Raw genomic sequence first — 20,982 nt, 5'->3', positions numbered from 1 at the left:
ACAAGTTACTCTTCCTCAACCTCAGGCCTGGGGTAAGGAGATGGCTGTCGCCCCGGTCACGTGTGTTTCTGGTATAATAACCACAACTCTCTTGGGGGTAGCTATTCCCAGTATAACCGTAAACTCCAAGGAAGTAGGTCTAGCTGGCTCCCCTGGTCCATGTTCCCAGGGCATTAGAAGACAACCGTTTAATGTAGGTTTGTCAGCCTTCACCCAGCATGGTTGAAAGGAGTGCTGATTTCCCCCACTATTTTCTCCTCTATTCGGCTTCTTGCCTCTCTTCCTCTTTTTCAATGCTCTTGTCATTTCTCGAAAGGAGAACTGAGAACTTCTGGCTCTGGCTAGTGGGTTCTAAACCTGGAAGTGGGGAGTCACCTGGGTTTTCCAGGTCTAGGTCTTCAGGGCCTTCACCGTGGCACAGTGGCCACATCTGATTGTTGGACGGAGGGCAGGACGGGAGCACCGGCTCTGACTTGGGGGCCACCTGGGGTCAGTGTCTTGCTCGTCCGCTGGGTGGTGGGGATCCGCTTGGTTGCAGGGGGCCCTCCCAGCCACCAGGGGTCGCGCTGCAGGCGGCAGGGTGCTGGGCCGGAGCTAGCCAGGGTCACGGCCGCGGGCCCGGTTGGGGGGGGTGGAATAGCGGCGGTGCTCGCGGCTCTTGGGTTGGGGGGGTGAGTGGAGAAAGCAGGGCGCGCGGAAGAGCGCGGGGTCCCCAGCACCGGGGCAGCCGGAGGACCGCGCGGCCGGAGCTAGCGGCGCGGCAGCAGTCCCCGCGTTGCGCCGCGCGGGGACGCTGGGACCGCCCAGATCTCTCCACCGTGCCCGGCGCTCTCGCCCGCCTCATCTTCCTTCAGCCCAGGCGCGAGCGGCTCCCAAGTCGAGCGCGCAATGTCCGGGGCTGGATAGCAGCCCGGCCGCCCGCCGGCCCGCCAGCCCGCCCTCCAAGCCACCCGCCAGCGGGCCGGCTGGGGAGTCCCAGGGCAGGCAGGTAGGGGCCGGACCGGGCGGGGCGGCGGGCGGGGAAGGGCGGGCGGAGGGCGGTCGGCGCCAGGGACTGTCCCCAGCTGTTCTTCTGCGCTGCGCATCTGGTTCCGCTTCCTCCCTCCCAGGGAAGTGAAAGTGGAGGGGAGGGCGCCACCCGGAGCTAGCTAGCTGTGCCCGGCACCCTATACTCTGGAGCTCCCGCGGGCGCTCAAGCCAGAGCACCCCTCCTTCCCGCTAGGGTCACGCGGCTGCTGGCGCTGCTGCCGTCACGTTCTCGGCAGCCTGCGCGCGCTCCTCTCGGCCCTCTGGCCCCTTGCTCAGCCACCTCCCCCGCTGCGCGCCCTCTGCCCCAGCCCCGACTTCCCGACATCCGGCATGTGGGTGCTGGGACCTAGTGTGGTTCCACTGCCGTTGTTTTCCCCAAGGGTGAAGGGGCTGCATTTTATAGGACTCTCTCCTGGCTAGGTGAGGGTAGGCTTGTATGCACAAGTCCTGTTGGTCCGGAGCCACCCACTTAACTATAGAGGGTCTCATCTAACGGCTTTTGCCTGCTGACTGGGGGCACAGAGCTCCTTTTGGCCTACAGTGGATGAGAGAGGGAGCTGAGTCGTGGAGTTAAATCAGGAGGCTGACGCTGACTCCTGGCTTCACCTCAGATGTGGAGAAGCTCAAGCTAAATTTAGCTTGAGTTGGGGCATGTGTGTCCAGAGGCCAGGTTAAGAAGAGAGCTGACTTGGCTCCGGTTCTCTGAGGGAGGTTGAATAGACTATGCATCCTGGAGACGTTGGGAGTTTCCCTTGCCTTGCCCAGGGTTCTCAGTGTGGGGTTTGCCTTGGTCTGATGCTCTGCGGGCATCTTCCGCGGTGCTCTCCCCCTCCCATCGCTACCACACACCCATAGGCTGACTTCTGCTGAGCTGCAGCTTCCCCTTCGCACCCGCTCCAGGAAGTAACCTCCCTTCCCCTCTGAAGCACTCTCCCAGCCTCTAGCCCCTTGCAAGCCACCCACCAGGCTTCTTCCCACCTTCAGCACCCACCCTGGGGCACCTCAGGACTCTTGGGGCTCCCACTCCTCAGGGTCAGGCCATGAAGGCAGGTGAGAAAAGTTACCAGTAGGCTGTTGTGGGCCTGATTCTGTCTGGGTCTGGGTGGCATTGGCATGGAATGGCTGGAGCTATCTCCCATAGTCCCTTTGTACCTAACTTACAGACACCTAAGGGTCTGGAGTTGAGAGCTTGGCCAACTTGGTAAAGTTAAGCTAGGAAAGAAAAGGATACTTGAAGTCTAAACAGAATCTAAATCTTGGGTTTTACAAGCCTTCCCAGAAACCTGTGGGGTCTTCTAAAAATGTGAGGATGGTGATTTAAGAGCATTAGCCGTGTCAGAAGGTTCTTGTGGAGTTGCTACCAGAGCAGGAAGGCCAGAGACCTGTGAAAAGACTAAGTTAAGGTTGGGGTGGCCAGAGTGAATGATGGGACTTCAGGCCTTTACAGAAAACACTGTGTTCTCTGAGGTCTAACTGGAGGGGTGAAGAGGGGCAGGCCTTTAAAGGGCTAGGTGAGCAGTGGCATTTGTGTGTTGTAGAGTGGAGTTTGGGTTCTTTGGGAAGAGGGAGCTGATGTCACTAAGAAGGAGGGACCTAGTGGTCTCTAAGGAGCCATGGTGGGATGTGAGAGTCTGGTGATGTCACAGGTGGGAGAGATCAGGATTGGCTGATCATCTACCTTTCCTTAGAAGAACTAGGAAGAGGAAAGGGGCAGGGGTCCGTGGGAACCATGGGAACACTAGCCTCTGGTTGCCATGGGAACACTAGCCTCTCTTGCTTCATCTTTTTCTCAATTGACCATTCCAGATGCCGTGAGTGAAGGGGGGGCCATGGCTGAGGAGCGGCCTCCCCGATTGGTGGATTATTTCGTGGTGGCTGGGCTTGCAGGAGATGGAGCACCTATGCCTGAGGAGACCTGGGTTCCTGAACCTACTGGGCCCCGGCGCCCTCCTAGGCCAGCGGAACCTATTACAGATGTGGCAGTCATTGCTAGAGCACTGGGCGAGGAGGTGCCCCAGGGCTACACGTGCATCCAGACATCTGCTGGTGGCCACCCCTTGGAGCTCAGTGCTGGGCTCCTGGGTGGAACTCAGCCAGTCATCTGCTACCGCAGGGGGCGTGACAAGCCCCCCCTCGTTGAGCTGGGGTGTGTACCCCTATCCATGCTGGCACTGGGGGGAGCTGGGAGGGACTGTTGAGTGAACTAAGAAGAGGTGATAAGGGTTGAGAGGAGGCACGTGGGATGGGCTAGAGGTCTGAGAGGAGGGGCTTACTGCCTGCGTTGCTGCTTACTAGCCAATGAGTGCTTCTTTAGCAACTCCTCACTGGCTGGTTTGGGATATCAAGTGGATAACCTTGTGAGGAACTTTGCCAAGAGTCTGACAGTTTTGGTGCTTACTCAAGAACTGGGAAGGGCAGCCGGGTGGTGGTGGCTCATGCCTTTAATCCCAGCACTCGGGAGGCAGAGGCAGGTGGATCTCTGTGAGCTAGTTCCAGGACAGGCTCCAAAGCTACAGAGAAACACTGTCTCAAAAAACCAAAAAAAAAAAAAAAAAAAAAAAGAACCGGGGAGGGCATGGCTTGCAGGGATGGTTATTGATTGAGAGGTAAAGGCAAGGATCCTGGAAGACAGAGTAAGGTGGGCTGTACTACTAGCCTTTGACAAGGGTGAGAGAGCATGGCAAGTTTAGGAGAGCAGGTAGGTAGATCCCGTCTTTCTGTGCTGACCTCTTGATGTCTGTGCTCTCTGTGCCAAGGGTGTTATATGAAGGGAAGGAACGTCCTAAACCTGGCTTCCAAGTGCTTGACACGACACCATATAGTCACTCAGCCAACTTGGCCCCTCCAGGCCCTGGGCATCCTCGCACCTACCTCCTGTACCGGCGGGCAGCAGAGGGGGCAGGATTGCATGCCCTGGGCATCACTGACCTTTGCCTGGTTCTTCCCAGCAAGGGTGAGGGCACTCCTCACACTTACTGCCGGTTGCCACGCAACCTCAACCCTGGCATGGTGAGTGGTACTGTGGTATTGATAGCTAAAACCTGGGCCATTGGTGTAAGGGTGTAGACATGGGGAACAAAGGGTATTTGGGAACCAAGGCCATGACACCAGAGCCAGATGAGAGGTGGCTTGGCTGGGAGGACTGGAATTAGGGGCAGCGTGGAAGACAAAAGACACCCAAAGGGTGGTAGAGAGAGAAGATGGGCCCCAGAAACCTTTGTTAGTGATGTGTCTACTTATCTCTTGTCGTTTCTGGGGCAGTGGGGCCCAGCAGTGTACCTGTGCTACAAGGTGGGCCTGGCCAAGGCCAACACGCTGGTGTATGAGGCAGGTGAGTGGCCCTTTTGTCCTTCCTATCCTTTGACCCTCCATGGTGCCTCTTGGTAAGTTCAGTGACCCCAGAACTGACTTCCCTTTGCCATCTAGCCCTTCTCTGGGATCTTCTAGTTTCTTTACTTGGAATCTAACGGATCGCTTCACTCTGATGTGTGCTTTTCTGCTGGGGTACAGAGCTGCTGGGCCGCTACCCACAGGAAGACAATGAGGCATTCCCGCTGCCCGAGTCAGTGCCAGTCTTCTGCCTGCCCATGGGAGCCACTGTTGAGTGCTGGCCTGCCCAGACCAAGTACCCGGTGCCCGTCTTCTCCACCTTTGTGCTCACAGGGGCTGCCGGTGATAAGGTGGGTGTGTGGGGTGTGGTACGGGGGCCTCACAATACAAGAACCCGTCTGATCATCCCTATACCCCTGCCAGGTGTATGGTGCCGCCTTGCAGTTCTATGAAGCGTTCCCGAGAGCCAGGCTGTCAGAGAGGCAGGCACGGGCACTGGGCTTGTTGAGTGCCGTGGAACGGGGCCGGGCACTGGGAGGCCGAGCCGTGCGCAGCCGTCGCGCCATTGCTGTGCTGTCCCGCTGGCCAGCCTTCCCAGCCTTCAGAGCCTTCCTCACCTTCCTTTACCGCTACTCCGTCTCAGGCCCCCACCGTCTGCCCTTGGAAGCGTGAGCATGGCTTTCCTGACACTGGGGAGTTGTGAGGCATTAGAGAGGATAAATGGGAGACACTAGAATGGAATTGGGGGTACGCTGAGCCCCCAGGAGACAGGGCTGCTCTGTTTTGTTATATAGTTTGTCCATTTAAGCTACTGGCTATGGGTAAGTGGAGCCTGGAATCTAGCCTGCACTTGTTAGTTGGGGCTTAGCTAGGTCTATGTATGCTCAGCACAGATCTGTTCTTATTTTTATTTATTTGTTTATTTACTTATGAAACAGGACTTGCTGTTTATTTACTTCCAGCCCCAGGTGGCCTGGAACTCCGTATAGACCAGGCTGGCCTCAAAGTTACAGAGGTGACTTCCTGAGCGTGGGAATTAAAGGCGTCCACCACGCCCAGTTTATTTATTTATTTAAATTTTTTTGTTTTGTTTTTTTTTTTGTTTTTCGAGACTGGGTTTCTCTGTGGTTTTGGAGCCTGTCCTGGAACTAGCTCTTGTAGACCAGGCTGGTCTCGAACTCACAGAGATCCGCCTGCCTCTGCCTCAGTTTATTTATTTTTTTATTCTTTTTAAAGATGTTCCCATGGTAGCCCTGGCTGGCCTGGAACTCATTGTGTAGATGAGGGGATTTCAGGCAAGGGGATCGCTCTTCTAATCTAAGTAAGACCTATGTATAAAGCTGATCCAGGACAAGGGGCGGGGTTCAGGGAGCAGTGAGGTCTTGAGAATATGTGGCGGGATTGGTCAGGGACAGACCGAGGAGTCAGCCTCACCTTCTCCCTCTCTCCCTAGGCACATCTCCCACTTCATTCACAACGTCCCGTTCCCTTCCCCACAGAGACCACGCATCCTAGTGCAGGTGAGAGGTGAGCCTGGGGCTGGGCTGATGGAAGGAGAGGAGTCGGCAGGAGCTGGCCATGAGTATCCTGACCTGTGGCTCCTCTCCAGATGTCTCCCTATGACAACCTGCTCCTCTGTCAGCCTGTCTCCTCACCCCTGCCCCTCAGGTATGTGCCTAAATCGGGGGGGGCCTTTGGCGACATGGGTATAATAAGAGGTATGGGTACGGCTGCTGAGACCGTGGCAGACTGGCCCCAGTGGCATCTGTGTCCAGCTCCCGAGTCTCCTGCTGATCCTTCTCTCCCTTCACGTCCCACAGTGGTGCTAGCTTTCTGCAGCTGCTGCAGAACCTGGGCCCAGAATTGGCTATTACATTGCTGCTGGCTGTGCTCACGGAGCACAAACTGCTGGTCCACTCGCTGCGGCCAGATCTGCTCACCAGTGTCTGCGAGGCCCTTGTCTCAGTGAGTGCCATCTTATCTAGTCTACTTCTCCAAAGTTGCTCTTTTCTGGTGTCCCTTCATTCAGACCTTGGTTCTTCTCCTTTTCTCGCCATAGGGAGAGGGTCCTCGGTCTCTGTCTGGGTGTAGTTGTTAGAGCCGGGGTTTTCTTCGGGCTTAGCCCCACTTCCTCAAGGTCAGGGCCCTGTGCTCACTGGTTCTCACTGGTTGGTGCTTTAGATGATCTTCCCACTGCACTGGCAGTGCCCCTACATTCCGCTGTGCCCGCTGGTGCTGGCGGATGTGCTGAGCGCCCCTGTGCCCTTCATTGTGGGTATCCACTCCAGTTATTTCGATCTGCACGACCCACCTCCTGATGTCATCTGTGTTGATCTCGATACCAACACACTCTTCCAGTATGAGGCTAAGTATCATTTGTGGGCGAGGGAGGAGAGCATGCAAGGGCTGGTGTGTGAGTTCATGTTGGCTCAAAAAAGACCTTGTAGAAGCTTCATCATCCTTTCTCCTTATGTTATCTCTTAGAACGGAGGAGAAGAAGCCCCTCTCTGCTAGGACCCTGCCCCGCAGACCATACAAGCTTTTGCTGGCCACACTGACGAATCTGTACCAGCAGCTGGACCAGAGTGAGAAGCCTATGGGCTTGAGAGGCTGGAGGCTGTTGTTGGCCTCCAATCTCCAAACTGAGGGGAGGGTCCAGGGACCAATAGATCTCTGAAGTGATTACAGGAGTTGAGTTTGGTAGGAGTGAAATAAAGGAGGAGGGGCAGGGGAGCAGCATTTTTGAGCCCATCAAGAAAGGTGAGCCTGCAATTCACAATCCCAGAGAACCTAGACAACAATGAGGACCCTAAGAGAGATGTACAAGGATCTAATCTACATGGGAAGTAGAAAAAGACAAGATCTCCTGAGTAAATTGGGAGCATGAGAACCTTGGGAGAGGGTTGGAGGGGAGAGGCAGTGAGGGGAGCAGAGAAAAATGTTTTTGGGGATGAAGACATCTGTGTGAAAAACAGGATGGGGTCAGCCCTGTGGGTGCTAACCCTGACTCTTAGATGTTTTGATTCCCAGCTTACACTGGACCAGAAGAGGAGGCCTCCCTGGAATTCCTGCTGACAGACTACGAGGCAGTGTGTGGCCGCCGGACACGCCTGGAGCGGGAAGTCCAGGGAGCCTTTCTGCGCTTCATGGCTTGTCTGCTCAAAGGCTACAGGGACTTCCTGCGTCCCCTCACCGAGGCCCCCTCTGAGGGGTCTCGTGACGTCGACAACCTTTTCTACCTTCAGGGTAAATAAGACAGCCTGTCTTTGTAAAGAGATTTGAGGGAGGGCGTGGTTAGGGGCTGGGCTTCCTGAGGAAAGCGAGAGGGACACTGACTGGGAGCCTGGGAGCGGAGAGACTGAGTGTTCCTCCCCTCCTCTGGTCTTGGAGGATAAGGGCATGCAGGTGAATGTGTCCTGCTGTCTGGGAGCCCTTGGTGGGGAGCAGCAGTCAGGTACAGGTCTGTTGAAGGACAGCTGTGGTGTTGGAGAACTGAGCTCGTCTGTGGGAGAAGTGTGACTTTGAGAGCCATAGATCCTGAATGACGAGAGCTAAGAGCTGGGTACAAGGGGGAGAGGGCTGTGGCAGATAGAGAACTGTGGCAACCCCCTTGTGACCCAGCCTGACCCCCCAGGTTTCCTCAAGTCCCGGGAACGCTCGAGCCACAAGCTGTACTCCCAGCTGCTGCACACACAGATGTTCTCACAGTTCATCGAGGAATGCTCTTTCGGCTCTGCCCGCCATGCTGCCCTTGAGTTCTTTGACTCTTGTGTCGATAAGGTATTGAGCCTTGTCCCTTCTGTATGTACCAACTGCCACCGGGTTCCTCCTGGTTGTCTTGGTTATCTCCAGTCCACTGTTCACTGTGTTTCTCAGCGTGGCTGTGATGGACAGCTGGAATTAGACAAAGCACAGACAATACAACTTGTGCAGCCAGACATGGTCAGCTTCTTCTGCTTTACTGTCCTTTCATTCTTGACTTTTCCCCTCCAGATGGCTCTTCAGGACTCCTTCCCCATGAACGGGTTTTTCTGGGAGACACCATCTTTTGGGGTCCCTGGCTCTGTTAACACTAATCCTTTTCCCATCCTGTTCCAGGTCCACCCAGAGCAGGAGAAGCCTGAGCCAACACCCTTAGTGGAACTGGAGGAGCTCTCAGGAAGTGAGCTCACTGTCTTCATCACACCCCCAGAGGATCCCCCAGTACTGGAAGGCAGTGAATCTGCTCCCCAGTACTGGTAAGACTGTCTCCTCCTCTCGCCTGCCCCAAGGCCCATGCTTGGCCCTGTGCTAACTGCCCTCATGTTGCCTCTTCTCTCCAGTTATGATGGGTTTCCAGAGCTAAGAGCTGAACTATTTGAGTCTCCTCAGGAACAACAGGGAGCGCTGCCTGTGCCCGGCCCATCCCGTAGTGCCCCTAGCAGTCCTGCGCCTCGCCGAACCAAACAGGTAACTAGCAATAGGCCGCATAGGGGAACCTGACCCGGTACAGTGGTTATTGCTTCGTGAGGTTACTGATGGTGCTTATCCCATAAAACTGCTGGGAGGTTTACATAAGCTTGGTCCATAAACAAACAAACAAACCCCACACTCTACAGCCGGGCATAGTGATGCATGACTTCAGCAGTCAGGAGGCAGAGAAAGGCAGATCTCTGAGTTCGAGGCCAGCCTGGTCTACGTAGTGAGTTCCAGGACAGTCAAAGCTACATAGTAAGATCCTGTCTCCAAAAACAAACAAAGAAAAAAAACAACAAAATGCTGTACAAAAACTAGCCTTTGTTACCAGTGTCATTTGCCATCAGGAGGAGCCAGCTACATCTTGCAGGGTGCCCACTCATAATCCAGGGCCAGGCTACCCTGCCCTACGGAGGCACCCAGGAGGTTGTAAGTTAGGCAGTGCCTCAGCCCTCGGACATCCTTAGAACACAGACCGTGTCTCAGGAGAGTGCTGCTTCTCACATTGTCCTGCACTCAGGAGGTTGAGGCAAGAACTGGTGTTTGAATCCAGTCTAGGCCACACGACAAGACACTATTTCAGAAAAATATCAAGAGAAAAAAATATTTGTGCCAGGCAGTGGTGGCACATACCTTCAATCCCAGCATTTGGGAGGCAGAGGTAGGGGATCTTTTTTGAGTTCAAGGTCAGCCTGGTCTACAGAGCAAGTTCCAGGACAGCCAGAGCTATTACACAGAGAAACCCCGTCTCAAAAAAACCAAAAGAAATAAAGAAATAAAGATTTGTGCTGGCCTTTGGGGAAGGATCTTTACCTCGGTGTGTCTTCCCTTGCCCCACCTAGGAGATGAAGGTCGCACAGCGAATGGCCCAGAAGTCAGCCACTGTGCCTGAGCTTTGGGCCCGGTGCCTACTAGGTCACTGCTATGGACTGTGGTTCCTGTGCCTGCCTGCCTATGTGCGTTCGGCGCCCTCCCGGGTGCGAGCCCTGCACAAAGCCTACCACGTGTTGCGTGAGATGGAGAGCCGCAAGGTGGTGCTCCCTGATGAGGTTGGCATTTCCTACTCCCCCCCTAATCCCAGCAAGGCTGTGCAGCTCTAGGGACAGAGGGAAACTTGCTGGAGACCGGGTAGAGTGGAGGGGCAGCCAGAGTTGAGGAGCTGCTCTGCCACAATCAGAGGGCATGAGCATGTGCAGGGTTAAGCTGTGGAGACTGCAGGGCATCCAGAGCTACAGAAAGGAGCTGCCGGGAGCCAGTGAGTCCTCCAGGAATTAGGAGGCTGGAAGAGGGTGCTTGCTGAGACTCGGCAACTTGGGTCGCAGTAAATCCCTTACATCCTGACATCCTGTGCCTCTCTTGGCCTAGGTGTGTTACCGGGTGTTGATGCAGCTCTGCTCACACTATGGGCAGCCCGTGCTGTCTGTGAAAGTCATGCTAGACATGCGGCGGGCAGGCATTGTGCCCAACACCATCACCTACGGCTACTACAACAAGGTACTTAATTTGGGTAGGATGGCAGTCTGTGCTGGGACCTGGTTTAGAGAGAATGCTGTTCTTTGACAGCTGCTGCTGTCCCCATTCTCTGGTCCTGTAGTCACTGTCATCTGTGCTTTCGTGTTGCCTTTGCACAGACAGAAGGCTTTTTGTTTAGTTTTGGGTTTTGGTTTTTCAGATTTAGCTACTTTGATTCTTATTTACAACAGCGTTAAACTCCATGCCAGACACTGTTCCAGATACATATTTTAATTTATTTTATCCCCACAGTGCCACAGGGCATAGAATGGTCATTCCCCCCTATTACAGGAATTGAGGTTGCAGAGAATTTGTAATTTTTCCCAAGTCCCACAGTAAGCAAGTTAGTGAGTCAGAATGTAAGCAAAATTACATCCAGAATTCAGCCTCTTAACCATAATACAAACTGCCTCCTGTTTTTCAGATAAGGAATAGTCAAGCTGTTGAGATTATTTCTTCAAAGCCATTCAGTTTACAAATGGAGTCTAGCTGGGCATGATGATGCACACCTTTAATACCGGCATTTAGGAGGCAGAGGCAGGAGGATCTCTGTGAGTTCAAGGCCATCCTTGGTCTACAGAGTGAGTTCCAGTGCAGCCAGGGCTACATAGTGGGTCCCTATATCGATAGATGATAGATAGATAGATAGATAGATAGATAGATAGATAGATAGATAGATAGATATAGATAGATGATAGATTGATTGATAGATAGATTATAGATAGATAGATGATAGATAGATAGATAGATAGATAGATAGATAGGCAGACAGATAATGGATGAATAGTAGAGACTAGATACACTTTTCTCCATTACTCCATTGTTACTGATAATGCCTCAATTGGGGCTTCTCTTTCTGGGTGAGCTATTGGCTAGATAGTCCTAGCCAGCATGTTTAGAGAAAAAGGTGGTCCCTGGGGTCAGGACGGGAGCTAAGACATCACTAAGTGGGCATTGTGATTGACAGGCTGTGCTGGAAAGCAAATGGCCATCTGGTACACCAGGTGGACGCCTACGCTGGGCCAAGCTCCGGAATGTTGTCTTGGGGGCTGCTCAGTTCCGCCAGCCCTTGAAAGACAGACGGCGGCAGCAGCAGCAGCAGCAGCAGCAGCAGCAGCAGCAGCAGCAGCAGCAGCAGCAGCAGCAGCAGCAGCAGGTGGCTGTACATCAAGAGTCGGGCAGCTCTCAGACAGGTGGGTAGGGACTGGCCAGATAGCTACGGTGCCAGACGTGATGGTTCACACCTGAAGTCCTGCCACTTGGGAAACTCAGACAGGATGATTGACTGTTGCAAATTCAAGGCCATCTTGTGCTACATAGTGACTTCCAGGCCAGATTGGAATACGTAGTGGGAATTTGTATTAAAAGAAAAAAAAAGTGGGGGAAGGTAGTGGTGGCACAATCCTTTGATCCCAGCACTCCTGAGGCAGAGGGGGACAGATCTCTGTGCATTCAAGACCAGCCTGGTCTACAGAGTGAGTTCCAGGAGAGACCCAGACAACTAGGCCTGGCAGGCCTTTCTGTGTGTGGATAACCTGCATTTGTTTGGTAGCAGAGGGATAAAGTTCTACGGGGGAGAAACACTGCAAAACCCAGGTCTACCCAAGGGGCCGCTTCAGTCTGTGCTTTCTACAGAACCCTGTCTGGAGCGCCCCTCCCCAACACGTCCTCTTCAGCGCCAGACGACTTGGGCAGGGCGAAGTCTGCGGGAGCCATCCTCACCCACCGGGCGCCTGGTCAAGAGTGGCAGCCTAGGCAGTGCTCGAGGGGCACAGCCCACTGTGGAGGCTGGTGTAGCGCACAGTAAGTACCCTTATCTGACCTTCCTTCATCCTCCCATCGAACTCTCCTAACAACTCTTCAGTAGAGAAAGAGAGACTGGGGCCGTCTTTAGGGCAGCTCCCTGTACCTTAGCGGGCCTATAGGCCCTTGAGGCAATCTTGCCTAAGTGTTATGGTGAGTTGTGATGCTCGGGTTTGTTGGTTTATACAGTTTGCATTCTAGACATTGTATTGTATGTGTATGGGTGTTTGCCTGCATGTATGTCAGTGTGTCACCTGTATCCCTGGTACTCATGGAGGCCAGGGAGGGTATCCGAGCCCCTGGAACTGGAGTTACACATGGTTGTGAGCTGCCATGTGGGTCCTCAGGGCAAGCAGCCAGTGCTCCTGACTTCTGAGTTCCGCTGCACGAGTTGTGTTTACTTGTGGTAGAGCAGTGGGGGGAGCACAGGACTCCATCTCTCCATTCTCTTTGACCTGCAGTGATAGAGGCCTTGGGGGTCCTCGAACCCCGTGGATCACCTGTGCCTTGGCAGGATGGAAGTCTGTCAGACCTAAGTCTGACGGGGGAAGAACTGGCACCTGGAGGAAGCCCAGGGGGCTCTGGCTCAGCCCTCAGTACCCGCTCCACTGAGGCCCTAGAAGGGATAAGTGGGCGGGGTCCCAAAACTAGTGGCTGTCAGGAGGAGGTGGGTACCCCCAGAAAAGGGCTGGGTGCCCGCCTCCAACAGCTGCTCACCCCTTCCCGCCGCTCCTCTGTCTCCCGCATCCCCCCACCTGAGTTGCCCACTGACCTTCCTCCTGCGGCCCGCCGAAGTCCCATGGATAGCCTGCTGTGGCCCCGAGAACGCCCTGGATCCACCGCTTCTGAGGTAGCCAATGAGAAAGGGAGAGGAGGGCTGCTGACTGGGAGAATGCCCCCAAAGTGACTCTGAGAGTGGCTGAAAGCAGCACCCTAAGGGAGAGGAGCGGAGGACTAGCTGACTGTGCTTTCTCTTGTAATGGCAGAGTTCCGCCTCTCTGGGCAGTGAGTGGGATCTTTCAGAGTCTTCTCTTAGCAGCCTGAGCCTTCGCCGTTCCTCAGAGCGTCTCAGTGACACCCCTGGACCTTTCCAGCCTCCTTCCCTGGAAGTGAGCATACCCCATCCACACCATTGTGCTGGAACACACACAGCTCATATCCACCCACCCCCAAAGGCAGGGGAAGGGGAGGAGGTGGAAGGAGGCCTGGCTGAGGTTTCGAGATGGAAGGGGCACGGAAGGGCATGGGCTTTGGGGCCCTGGAATCAAATAAGGCTCATTTCTTGGGGTCTCCTTGCCCACAGATTCTGCTGTCCAGCTGCTCCTTGTGCCGTGCCTGTGACTCCCTGGTGTACGATGAAGAAATCATGGCTGGCTGGGCACCTGATGACTCTAACCTCAATACAACTTGCCCCTTCTGCGCCTCTTCCTTTGTGCCCCTGCTCAGTGTCCAGACCCTTGATTCTCGACCCAGGTGCCCAAAGCAGAAAAAGCGCTGTGGGAGGGACAGGCAGATGGTGCTCAAAGAGCTGACACCTCCCGCTGTTTCCCTGCAGTGCCCCTAGCCCACAGTCTGCCCTTGCTGGTGCCAGTGGCAGTCAAGATGCCCCTGTCCCTGGGGGTCCCGGCCCTGTGCTCAGTGACCGGAGGCTCTGCCTTGCCCTGGATGAACCCCAGCTCTGCAATGGCTATGTGGGGGTAAGGGCTGAGCCAGAGGAACATGAGGAGGTGGGAGTGTGTTGTCTGTTGAGGGGAGATCAAATGGGTGCCAGGTAGAGGACAAGGGACATGCAAGAGGCTTTTGGACTTGCTGAGTTATTGGGAGATGACCTCTGGGTGAGGGCCATTAGTATATATGTTCTGACCACTTCCCTGCTTGCCCACAGAGTGCTTCCCGGAGAGCTGAAGGGGCATGGGCATACCTGAGCCCCTTGGTGCTGCGGAAGGAACTGGAGTCTTTGGTGGAGAATGAAGGCAGTGAGGTGTTGGCATTGCCTGAATTGCCCGCTGCCCACCCCATCATCTTCTGGAACCTCCTGTGGTATTTCCAACGCCTACGCCTACCTAGTATTCTACCAGGCTTGGTGTTGACCTCCCGCGATGAGCCCCCACCCGGCCAGGTCAGTGTCCTTGTGTAGTCCTTGTCTCTTGAGAGCTTCCCTCCTCCTTCTCAGCTCTTTGTCTTCTAGTCCTCTCTGTCCGTAGCAGTGAAGAAAAACCATTTTACCAGGCACAGTTTTGCCTCTCTGGCCCTCCATGTCGTCATCTGTCAAATGGCATAAGCAGGAACCTAATGGAATACGTGCTTGATGTAGTGACTCGTCCCTAAAAAAAATGGCTTAATGTTTTCCTGTTTGTTCCACCAGTATTCATCATACATCCTAGGGCCCAGGGCTAGGGATGTGATAAAGGAAACGAAGTCCTCATTCGTAAGAACTGGTAGATGAGAATTTCTTTCCTCAAGATACGGTGGGGTAGATCTCTGTGAATTCCAGGCCTGCCTACTCTGCATAGTGAGACCCTGTCTCAAATACCAATAACACCACAAATAAGTTCTTTCCCTTTCTCTTTTATTATGTCCTGTAATGTCTCTCTGTTCCTTTGAACATTGTCTGTCTGTCCTTTTCTTGCCCTCTGCCTCATTCTGACTTTTTCTTCTTATCTCAGCCCTCCCAGGGACCATCTCCTAGGCTAACCCCTGACCCAGCCTCTGTGCATGTTCGTCTGCTGTGGGATGTCCTGACCCCCGATCCCAACAGCTGCCCACCTCTCTATGTTCTCTGGAGGGTCCACAGTGAGTTGGTACTTGATCTAGGAGTGAAAGGGCCGGGCTCTTCATCTGGAAAGCTTGGTGATCCTGGTAACCCTTCCTTCCTTTCATCCAGGCCAGATCCCACAACGAGTAGTCTGGCCAGGCCCAGTGCCCTCATGTCTTAGCTTGACATTGCTGGAGTCAGTGATGCGCCATGTTGGACTTAACGAGGTTCATAAAGCTGTTGGGCTCCTGCTGGAAACCCTAGGGCCCCCTCCCACTGGCCTGCACCTGCAGAGGTATGATGCGCTCACCTGGGGGCCTTCGGCCTGGCCTTGGCACCTCTTTTCTTTGATACTCTTCTATGTTTATTACAGGGGAATCTACCGTGAGATCTTATTCCTGACAATGGCTGCTCTGGGCAAAGACCACGTGGACATAGGTAAAGGTGCAATCGGATGCTGAAGAGAAGGGATGTGGGACCAGACATGAGAGGAGGTCCTAATGCATCAATTTCCATCCTCTACCCTAGTGGCCTTCGACAAGAAGTACAAGTCTGCCTTTAACAAACTGGCCAGCAGCATGGGCAAGGAGGAGCTGAGGCTGCGGCGGGCACAGATGCCTACTCCCAAGGCCATTGACTGTCGAAAATGTTTTGGAGCACCTTTGGAATGCTAGGGACCCTTAAGCCCCCCTCTTCTGCCTTGGGTGGAGAGGAGAGGTAGAGTGGATTCTAGACATAGCCTGACTCCCTCTTCCTTTCATGGAAGATTTTGAATCAGGCTGCTCAGCCATAGGCTCCAAGTGGAAATAGCAGGAAGAGGGACTCACTGATACCAAAAGTCACAATTCCCCTATCTCCAGCCTGCCCAATTTGTTCATGCTGATTTTGAGGAGAGCTAGGGAAGTTGGCACAAGTCCATTCTTTCTCCATCCTCTTCCAGGGCCTCCTTCCCAGGGTATCCTCAGATCTGTAGTGCCCTGGGATACTTAGAAGTTTTTGTTTTAAAAAAACAACTAGAAAGATTTCGAGCTCCTAAGCCTTTGCCCCATGGGAGGAGTCTCATCCCCACTTCTCTTCTCTGGCATTGCTAAAGGAGCCCAAGGCAATCCTAGCGTTTAATTTTATTTAGTTATTTATTCTGAAGCCACAGCTCCTACACTTATTAGATTCTCAAGGAGCATAAGAAAGAGAAGGGAATTAAGTTTGTAACTCCTTGAGAGCCATGCACTGGGACCCAGAGGAGTCCCAAGCTTCCCTTGGGAAGAATTGGTGCCTCTTCTAGTTCCAATCCTTCTTGTCCACTCCACCTTGGGAAATGCCTCTCCGGTCCATGGCCTTGACCTGTGCAATAAGGATTGTTCTCTGCAAAGTTTTGTTGGATGTAAATATAGTAAAAGCTGCTTCTGTCTTTTTTCCCTCTGCCTCCTGTTCTCTGGATTTGGGGTGGTACCTTATCTTTCCTTGCTGCACATTCTCTCCGCTGTGTTTCCTTTCTTTGTAACCATCAAGTATATCCTTGCAACTTGGTTTATAGGAAGCTCTTGGTGCAGAAGGGTGAATCCAGTGCTGGCTATGGTGGTGCCAGCCTGCGTGGCACTTCCGGCCCTCCCACACAATCACCCCCTTGTCCCTCATCTGTACCCCACACAAAGACTCCATTCTCTGGGGGCCCTGAGCTCATCTTTGCCTTATTTCCTCTCCTCCTGTCCCCTCCCTGACCCCAGCTTCTTCTGTACCTTCACAAAGATGATAGCTCTCCTCACTTGTTGCCATTTCCAGCCCTCTTGTGTATCAGAAGCTCTGGCCGTCCTCCCAGCTCTCCTTAGTGGCTCTAGCTCCAGACAGTGCTCCTCACTGTGATCTAACCTTGGAGACAACAATGGAAAGAAAGAAGCAAGGAGTAACAGTCTTCCGTGTGTGAGTGCCAGGGAGATGGGCATCATTTTTCCTTAGTTTATTTTTTAGATTATTTTATGTGTATATGTGGGTTGTGTGCATGTCGTAGAATATATATGTATACCACATGCATGCAGTACCCACAGAGGCCAGAAGAGGGTGCTGAATATCCTGGAACTAGAGTCACCATGTGGATTCTAGGAACAGAACTCAGGTCCTCTGCAAGAGAAGCAAGTGCTTTTAACTATTGAGCTATATATCTCCAGTCTTCAACTCCTTTTAAACTTGAAAATTGTGTGCGTGCGTGCTTGTGTGGATGTGTGCGTGTGTGAAATATGCAGGTACCCACTGTGGATCCCTTGGAGCAGGCAGTTGTGAGCTGCCTGATGCGGGTGCTGGACCTTAACTATTGCGCTGTCTATCTAGCTCCTCAGGCATCATTTTTCTATCTCAGGCCCATCTAGAATTTTCTCTCTTTTTCTTGTGTAATGAAATAAACACAGGAAGCAACTCCTAGAAGCTACAGAACCAGTTACCAAAGGGAATGAGCTAAGAAAACAAATGCCTTGGGGAAGAAGGGCATGGGCAACCTTGGAGGACAGGATTTACATAAAATGTCAGTGCAAATCCCTAGGAGTAGTGAGTGGCCAAAGAAGTAACTCAAGCTAGGGTTGGCAGGACACCTTTTAATCCTACCATCTGCTTAGAGGCAGGCATTCTGTGAGCTCTGGGCCAGCCTGGTCTATATTATATTAGGAATTCCAGGCTAGCTATGGTGCTTTAGTGAGACCCTGTCTTTTTTTTTTTTAAGCGTTACTTCTAATTCTTAGGACTTAGTAGTCAAAGAATCCTTCCCATTCTTTCCTGAGGATATTTTTCCAGTGTCCTAAAGGCCTAAAGAAGGAATAAAGGGGCCGGGCGGTGGTGGCGCACGCCTTTAATTCCAGCACTCGGGAGGCAGAGGCAGACAGATCTCTGTGAGTTTGAGGCCAGCCTGGTCTACAAGAGCTAGTTCCAGGACAGGAACCAAAAGCTACAGAGAAACCCTGTCTCGAAAAAATAAAAACAAACAAACAAACAAAAAAAAACCCAAACCTAATAATAAAAATAAAGAATAAAATTTAAATAAATAGTCTTACTCTTATTGTGCCCAATTTCTAATCAAACCACATTGTGTGTGCATGGCTGTGTGTGTTTGTGTGTTTTACTGGTGATGAAATCTAAGACCTTATACCTACTAGGCAAACGTTTTTACCCTATTCTGAACCTATGCTACATCCCAGGTGTCCATCCATTTTTTTTTTAATTTATTTATTTATTATGTATACAATATTCTGTCTGTATGCCTGAAGGCCAGAAGAGGGCACCAGACCTCATTACAGATGGTTGTGAGCCACCAAGTGGTTGCTGGGAATTGAACTCAGGACCTTTGGAAGAGCAGGCAATGCTCTTAACCACTGAGCCATCTCTCCAGCCCCTGTCCATCCATTTTTTAAGATTTATTTATTTATTATGTATACAACATTCTGCCTCCATGTATGCCTGCACGCCAGAGGAGGGCGCCAGATCTCATTACAGCCTGCACGCCAGAGGAGGGCGCCAGATCTCATTACAGATGGTTGTGAGCCACCATGTGGTTACTGGGAATTGAACTCAGGACCTCTGGAAGAGCAGTCAGTGCTCTTAACCTCTGAGCCATCTCTCCAGCCCCTGTCCATCCATGTTTTTTTTTTTTTTTTTTTTTTTGATTTTTCAAGACAGGGTTTCTCCATAGCTTTTTTGGTTCCTATCCTGGAACTAGCTCTTGTAGACCAGGCTGGCCTCGAACTCACAGAGATCCGTCTGCCTCTGCCTCCTGGGTGCTGGGATTAAAGGCGTGTGCCACCACCGCCCGGCTCCCATCCATGTTTTTTAAAGCAGAGATTGAACTTGGGGCCTTCTGAATGCTAAACTCCACCACTGAACTATATCCGTAGCCTTCATGTGTCCTCTTAAAATAAGTTTCTGATTATAGTATGCTAAGCATTCTTCACTGGGATATAGCAAAATAATTTTTAAATTTTATTTATTTAATTTGTTTATTTATTGGTTTTTTGAGACAGGGTTTCTCTGTGTAGCCCTGGCTGTCCTGGAACTCACTCTGTAGACCAGGGTGGCCTTGAACTCAAATCAGCCTCCCTAGGCATCATTTTTCTAATTTTAGGGTACTGGAGTTAAAAGGCATGGGCCACCATCACTTAGAGACTGCAGAGTCTGACTGGTCTAGAGTACTCTTCTGAGTTTAGGCTGGCCCTGAACTTGCTCCGTGGTCAAGATGACCTTGATCCTGATGATGATCATCAGATCCTGACTCCCTCCCTCTGAGTGCTGGAGTTAATAAGTCTTCCAGAGGGAACTACAGGGGTTCTTAACTAAAGGGATAACTGTGGTTTAGAAGTTGTATTGAGGGCAAGGATATTCTCAAATCACTGGACTCAACTTCTCTCTCCACACTTTGGAATATACAGACCAAAGACAACAGATTTGAGGTGAATCATTGTTGTTTGCTAATCAGACATATTGCCACTGTGTCTCAGCTCTTCCTTGTGTGAAAATAATGAAGGGGATATTTTGTCATTTAAAGAAGAATTATATAATTTGCATGAAAGTTGGACCTGGTGCTTCAGACCTGTGACCTCAGCTACTCCAGAGGCTGGGTAGCAGGATTACAAGTTTTCAGGTGTCTGCCTAGTCTCCATATGAAGTGCCAGGCTAATCTGGGCATCTTAGTACCACTCTTGTCTCAAATAAAATAAAATCCACAAAACTACTTAAAAGAGAGCTGGGGCTGGCCGGGCGGTGGTGGCGCGTGCTTTTAATCCCAGCATTTGGGAGGCAGAGGCAGGCGGATCTCTGTGAGTTCGAGGCCAGCCTGGTCTACAAGAGCTAGTTCCAGGACAGGAACCAAAAGCTATGGAGAAACCCTGTCTCGAAAATTCAAACAAAAACAAAAACAAACCCTTGCCATCTTGGTCTTCTCTCTCCCTCTCTCATGCCCACTTAGGCCTTTCATGACCCCCCACTGTGTGAGGTCTGTTGTGGCATTCCAAGGTCCTCAGATCAACACGATAAACCTTAAGGGGTGGGGTGTCTCTGACTCTTTTGCCTGCTCTTGGGATTCATTTTCTTATGCTGGTTTGCCTCATTCAGCCCTGCTGTGGGGTATTGTTATTGTCTCCTTTGTTTATTTTGTGCCTAGTCTCATTGTACCTTGCTGTGCCCTTGCCTGCCTGAAGTCTTTGGGAGGCTTGCTCTTTTTTGGGTGGGGAGGCAAAGAAGGGGTGGTCCTGGGAGAGGTAGGGGAAGGACTGGAGTAGAGGGAAGGCAGGCTGTGGTATGACAGAAGAATAAAGGATTCCAGAGGATGGCCTGCTCCTTCAGACAGCAGTTAGTGATGATGGATAAAGGATTCCAGAGGACGGTCTGGTCCTTCAGACAGCAGTTAGTGACGATGGATAAAGCTCGTAGTTAAGAATTTATTCAAGGGGGCTAGAGAGATGGCTCAGAGGTTAAGAGCACTGGCTGATCTTCAGGAGGTCCTGAGTTCAATTCCCAGCAACCACATGGTGGCTCACAACCGTCTGGAATGAGGTCTGGTGCCCTCTTCTGGCCTGCAGTCATACACACAGACCGAATATTGCATACATAATAAATAAATAAATCTTTAAAAAAAAGAATTTATTCAAGGTGGCCCCGCAGGTAGAGGTTCCTGACCAGCCCGAGGGCCCAAGTTTGATAGCCAGGATCCACATGAAGCAAAGAGGGAGTTGACACCCACAGAGTCCTCTGACATCCACATGGTGGCATGTTCGCCCCACCACCTACAAATTAATAAAGAATTTATTCTGTAAGAACAATGGTTTTGTGTCATTCCCTGCAGTACCCCCACCAAATGGAATAACAGGAGCAAGTGCCTGGCTTAGTGTAAAACTCTGCTAACCACAAACACAAGACGTACACTAGGTGTTTTATCACGTGTTTAGTGACTCAAAAGAGTCAGCAAAATCTGAAGATGGAGTTAGAACATAAACAAGCTGACTTTGAAGCTGAGATCGTGAAATTGCTAGAACATTAGAAAAATTTTCATAGTTCCTAATTACTATATTATCAAATATCACATTCTTTTATATAAAATTTTGTGTGCATGAGTGTTTTGGCTACAT

The 20,982-nt window shown here is 51.9% G+C and overlaps 1 protein-coding gene across 3 annotated transcripts; it reads left to right on the top strand.

The window, feature by feature from the left end:
• Positions 1 to 398: 398 nt before the first annotated feature.
• Positions 399 to 16,299, top strand: Dennd4b (DENN domain containing 4B). Of its 3 annotated transcripts, none has more exons than XM_075978306.1 (28): positions 399 to 489; positions 2,836 to 3,175; positions 3,786 to 4,038; positions 4,291 to 4,360; positions 4,540 to 4,709; positions 4,783 to 5,027; positions 5,813 to 5,879; positions 5,969 to 6,027; positions 6,180 to 6,324; positions 6,541 to 6,716; positions 6,844 to 6,944; positions 7,390 to 7,605; positions 7,994 to 8,139; positions 8,458 to 8,597; positions 8,682 to 8,808; positions 9,657 to 9,863; positions 10,180 to 10,308; positions 11,294 to 11,519; positions 11,962 to 12,129; positions 12,591 to 12,979; positions 13,116 to 13,238; positions 13,433 to 13,602; positions 13,685 to 13,826; positions 14,015 to 14,248; positions 14,796 to 14,922; positions 15,014 to 15,179; positions 15,258 to 15,322; positions 15,413 to 16,299. In XM_075978306.1, the coding sequence occupies exons 2-28, from the start codon at positions 2,859 to 2,861 to the stop codon at positions 15,556 to 15,558; spliced, it is 4,524 nt and encodes a 1,507-aa protein (XP_075834421.1). In that variant the 5' UTR covers positions 399 to 489; positions 2,836 to 2,858; the 3' UTR covers positions 15,559 to 16,299. The 3 variants fall into 3 exon arrangements, with proteins under 3 accessions (XP_075834421.1, XP_075834420.1, XP_075834419.1); XM_075978305.1 differs by lacking the exon at positions 399 to 489 and adding an exon at positions 834 to 988; XM_075978304.1 differs by lacking the exon at positions 399 to 489 and adding an exon at positions 1,980 to 2,079.
• Positions 16,300 to 20,982: the final 4,683 nt, after the last annotated feature.

The sequence above is a fragment of the Microtus pennsylvanicus genome, chromosome 7, assembly GCF_037038515.1.
Source record: "Microtus pennsylvanicus isolate mMicPen1 chromosome 7, mMicPen1.hap1, whole genome shotgun sequence".
Lineage (NCBI taxonomy): Eukaryota > Metazoa > Chordata > Mammalia > Rodentia > Cricetidae > Microtus > Microtus pennsylvanicus.
The sequence above is the reverse complement of the archived record's forward strand: the minus strand, read 5'-3'. Positions and strand labels throughout refer to the sequence as shown.

Bases quoted from the DNA above. Each gene is read 5' to 3' on its own strand.
- Dennd4b (XM_075978304.1), top strand. The intron at 4,361-4,539 runs GTGAGTGGCCCT...GCTGGGGTACAG, and splicing joins CACGCTGGTGTATGAGGCAG to AGCTGCTGGGCCGCTACCCA. The intron at 6,325-6,540 runs GTGAGTGCCATC...TTGGTGCTTTAG, and splicing joins TCTGCGAGGCCCTTGTCTCA to ATGATCTTCCCACTGCACTG.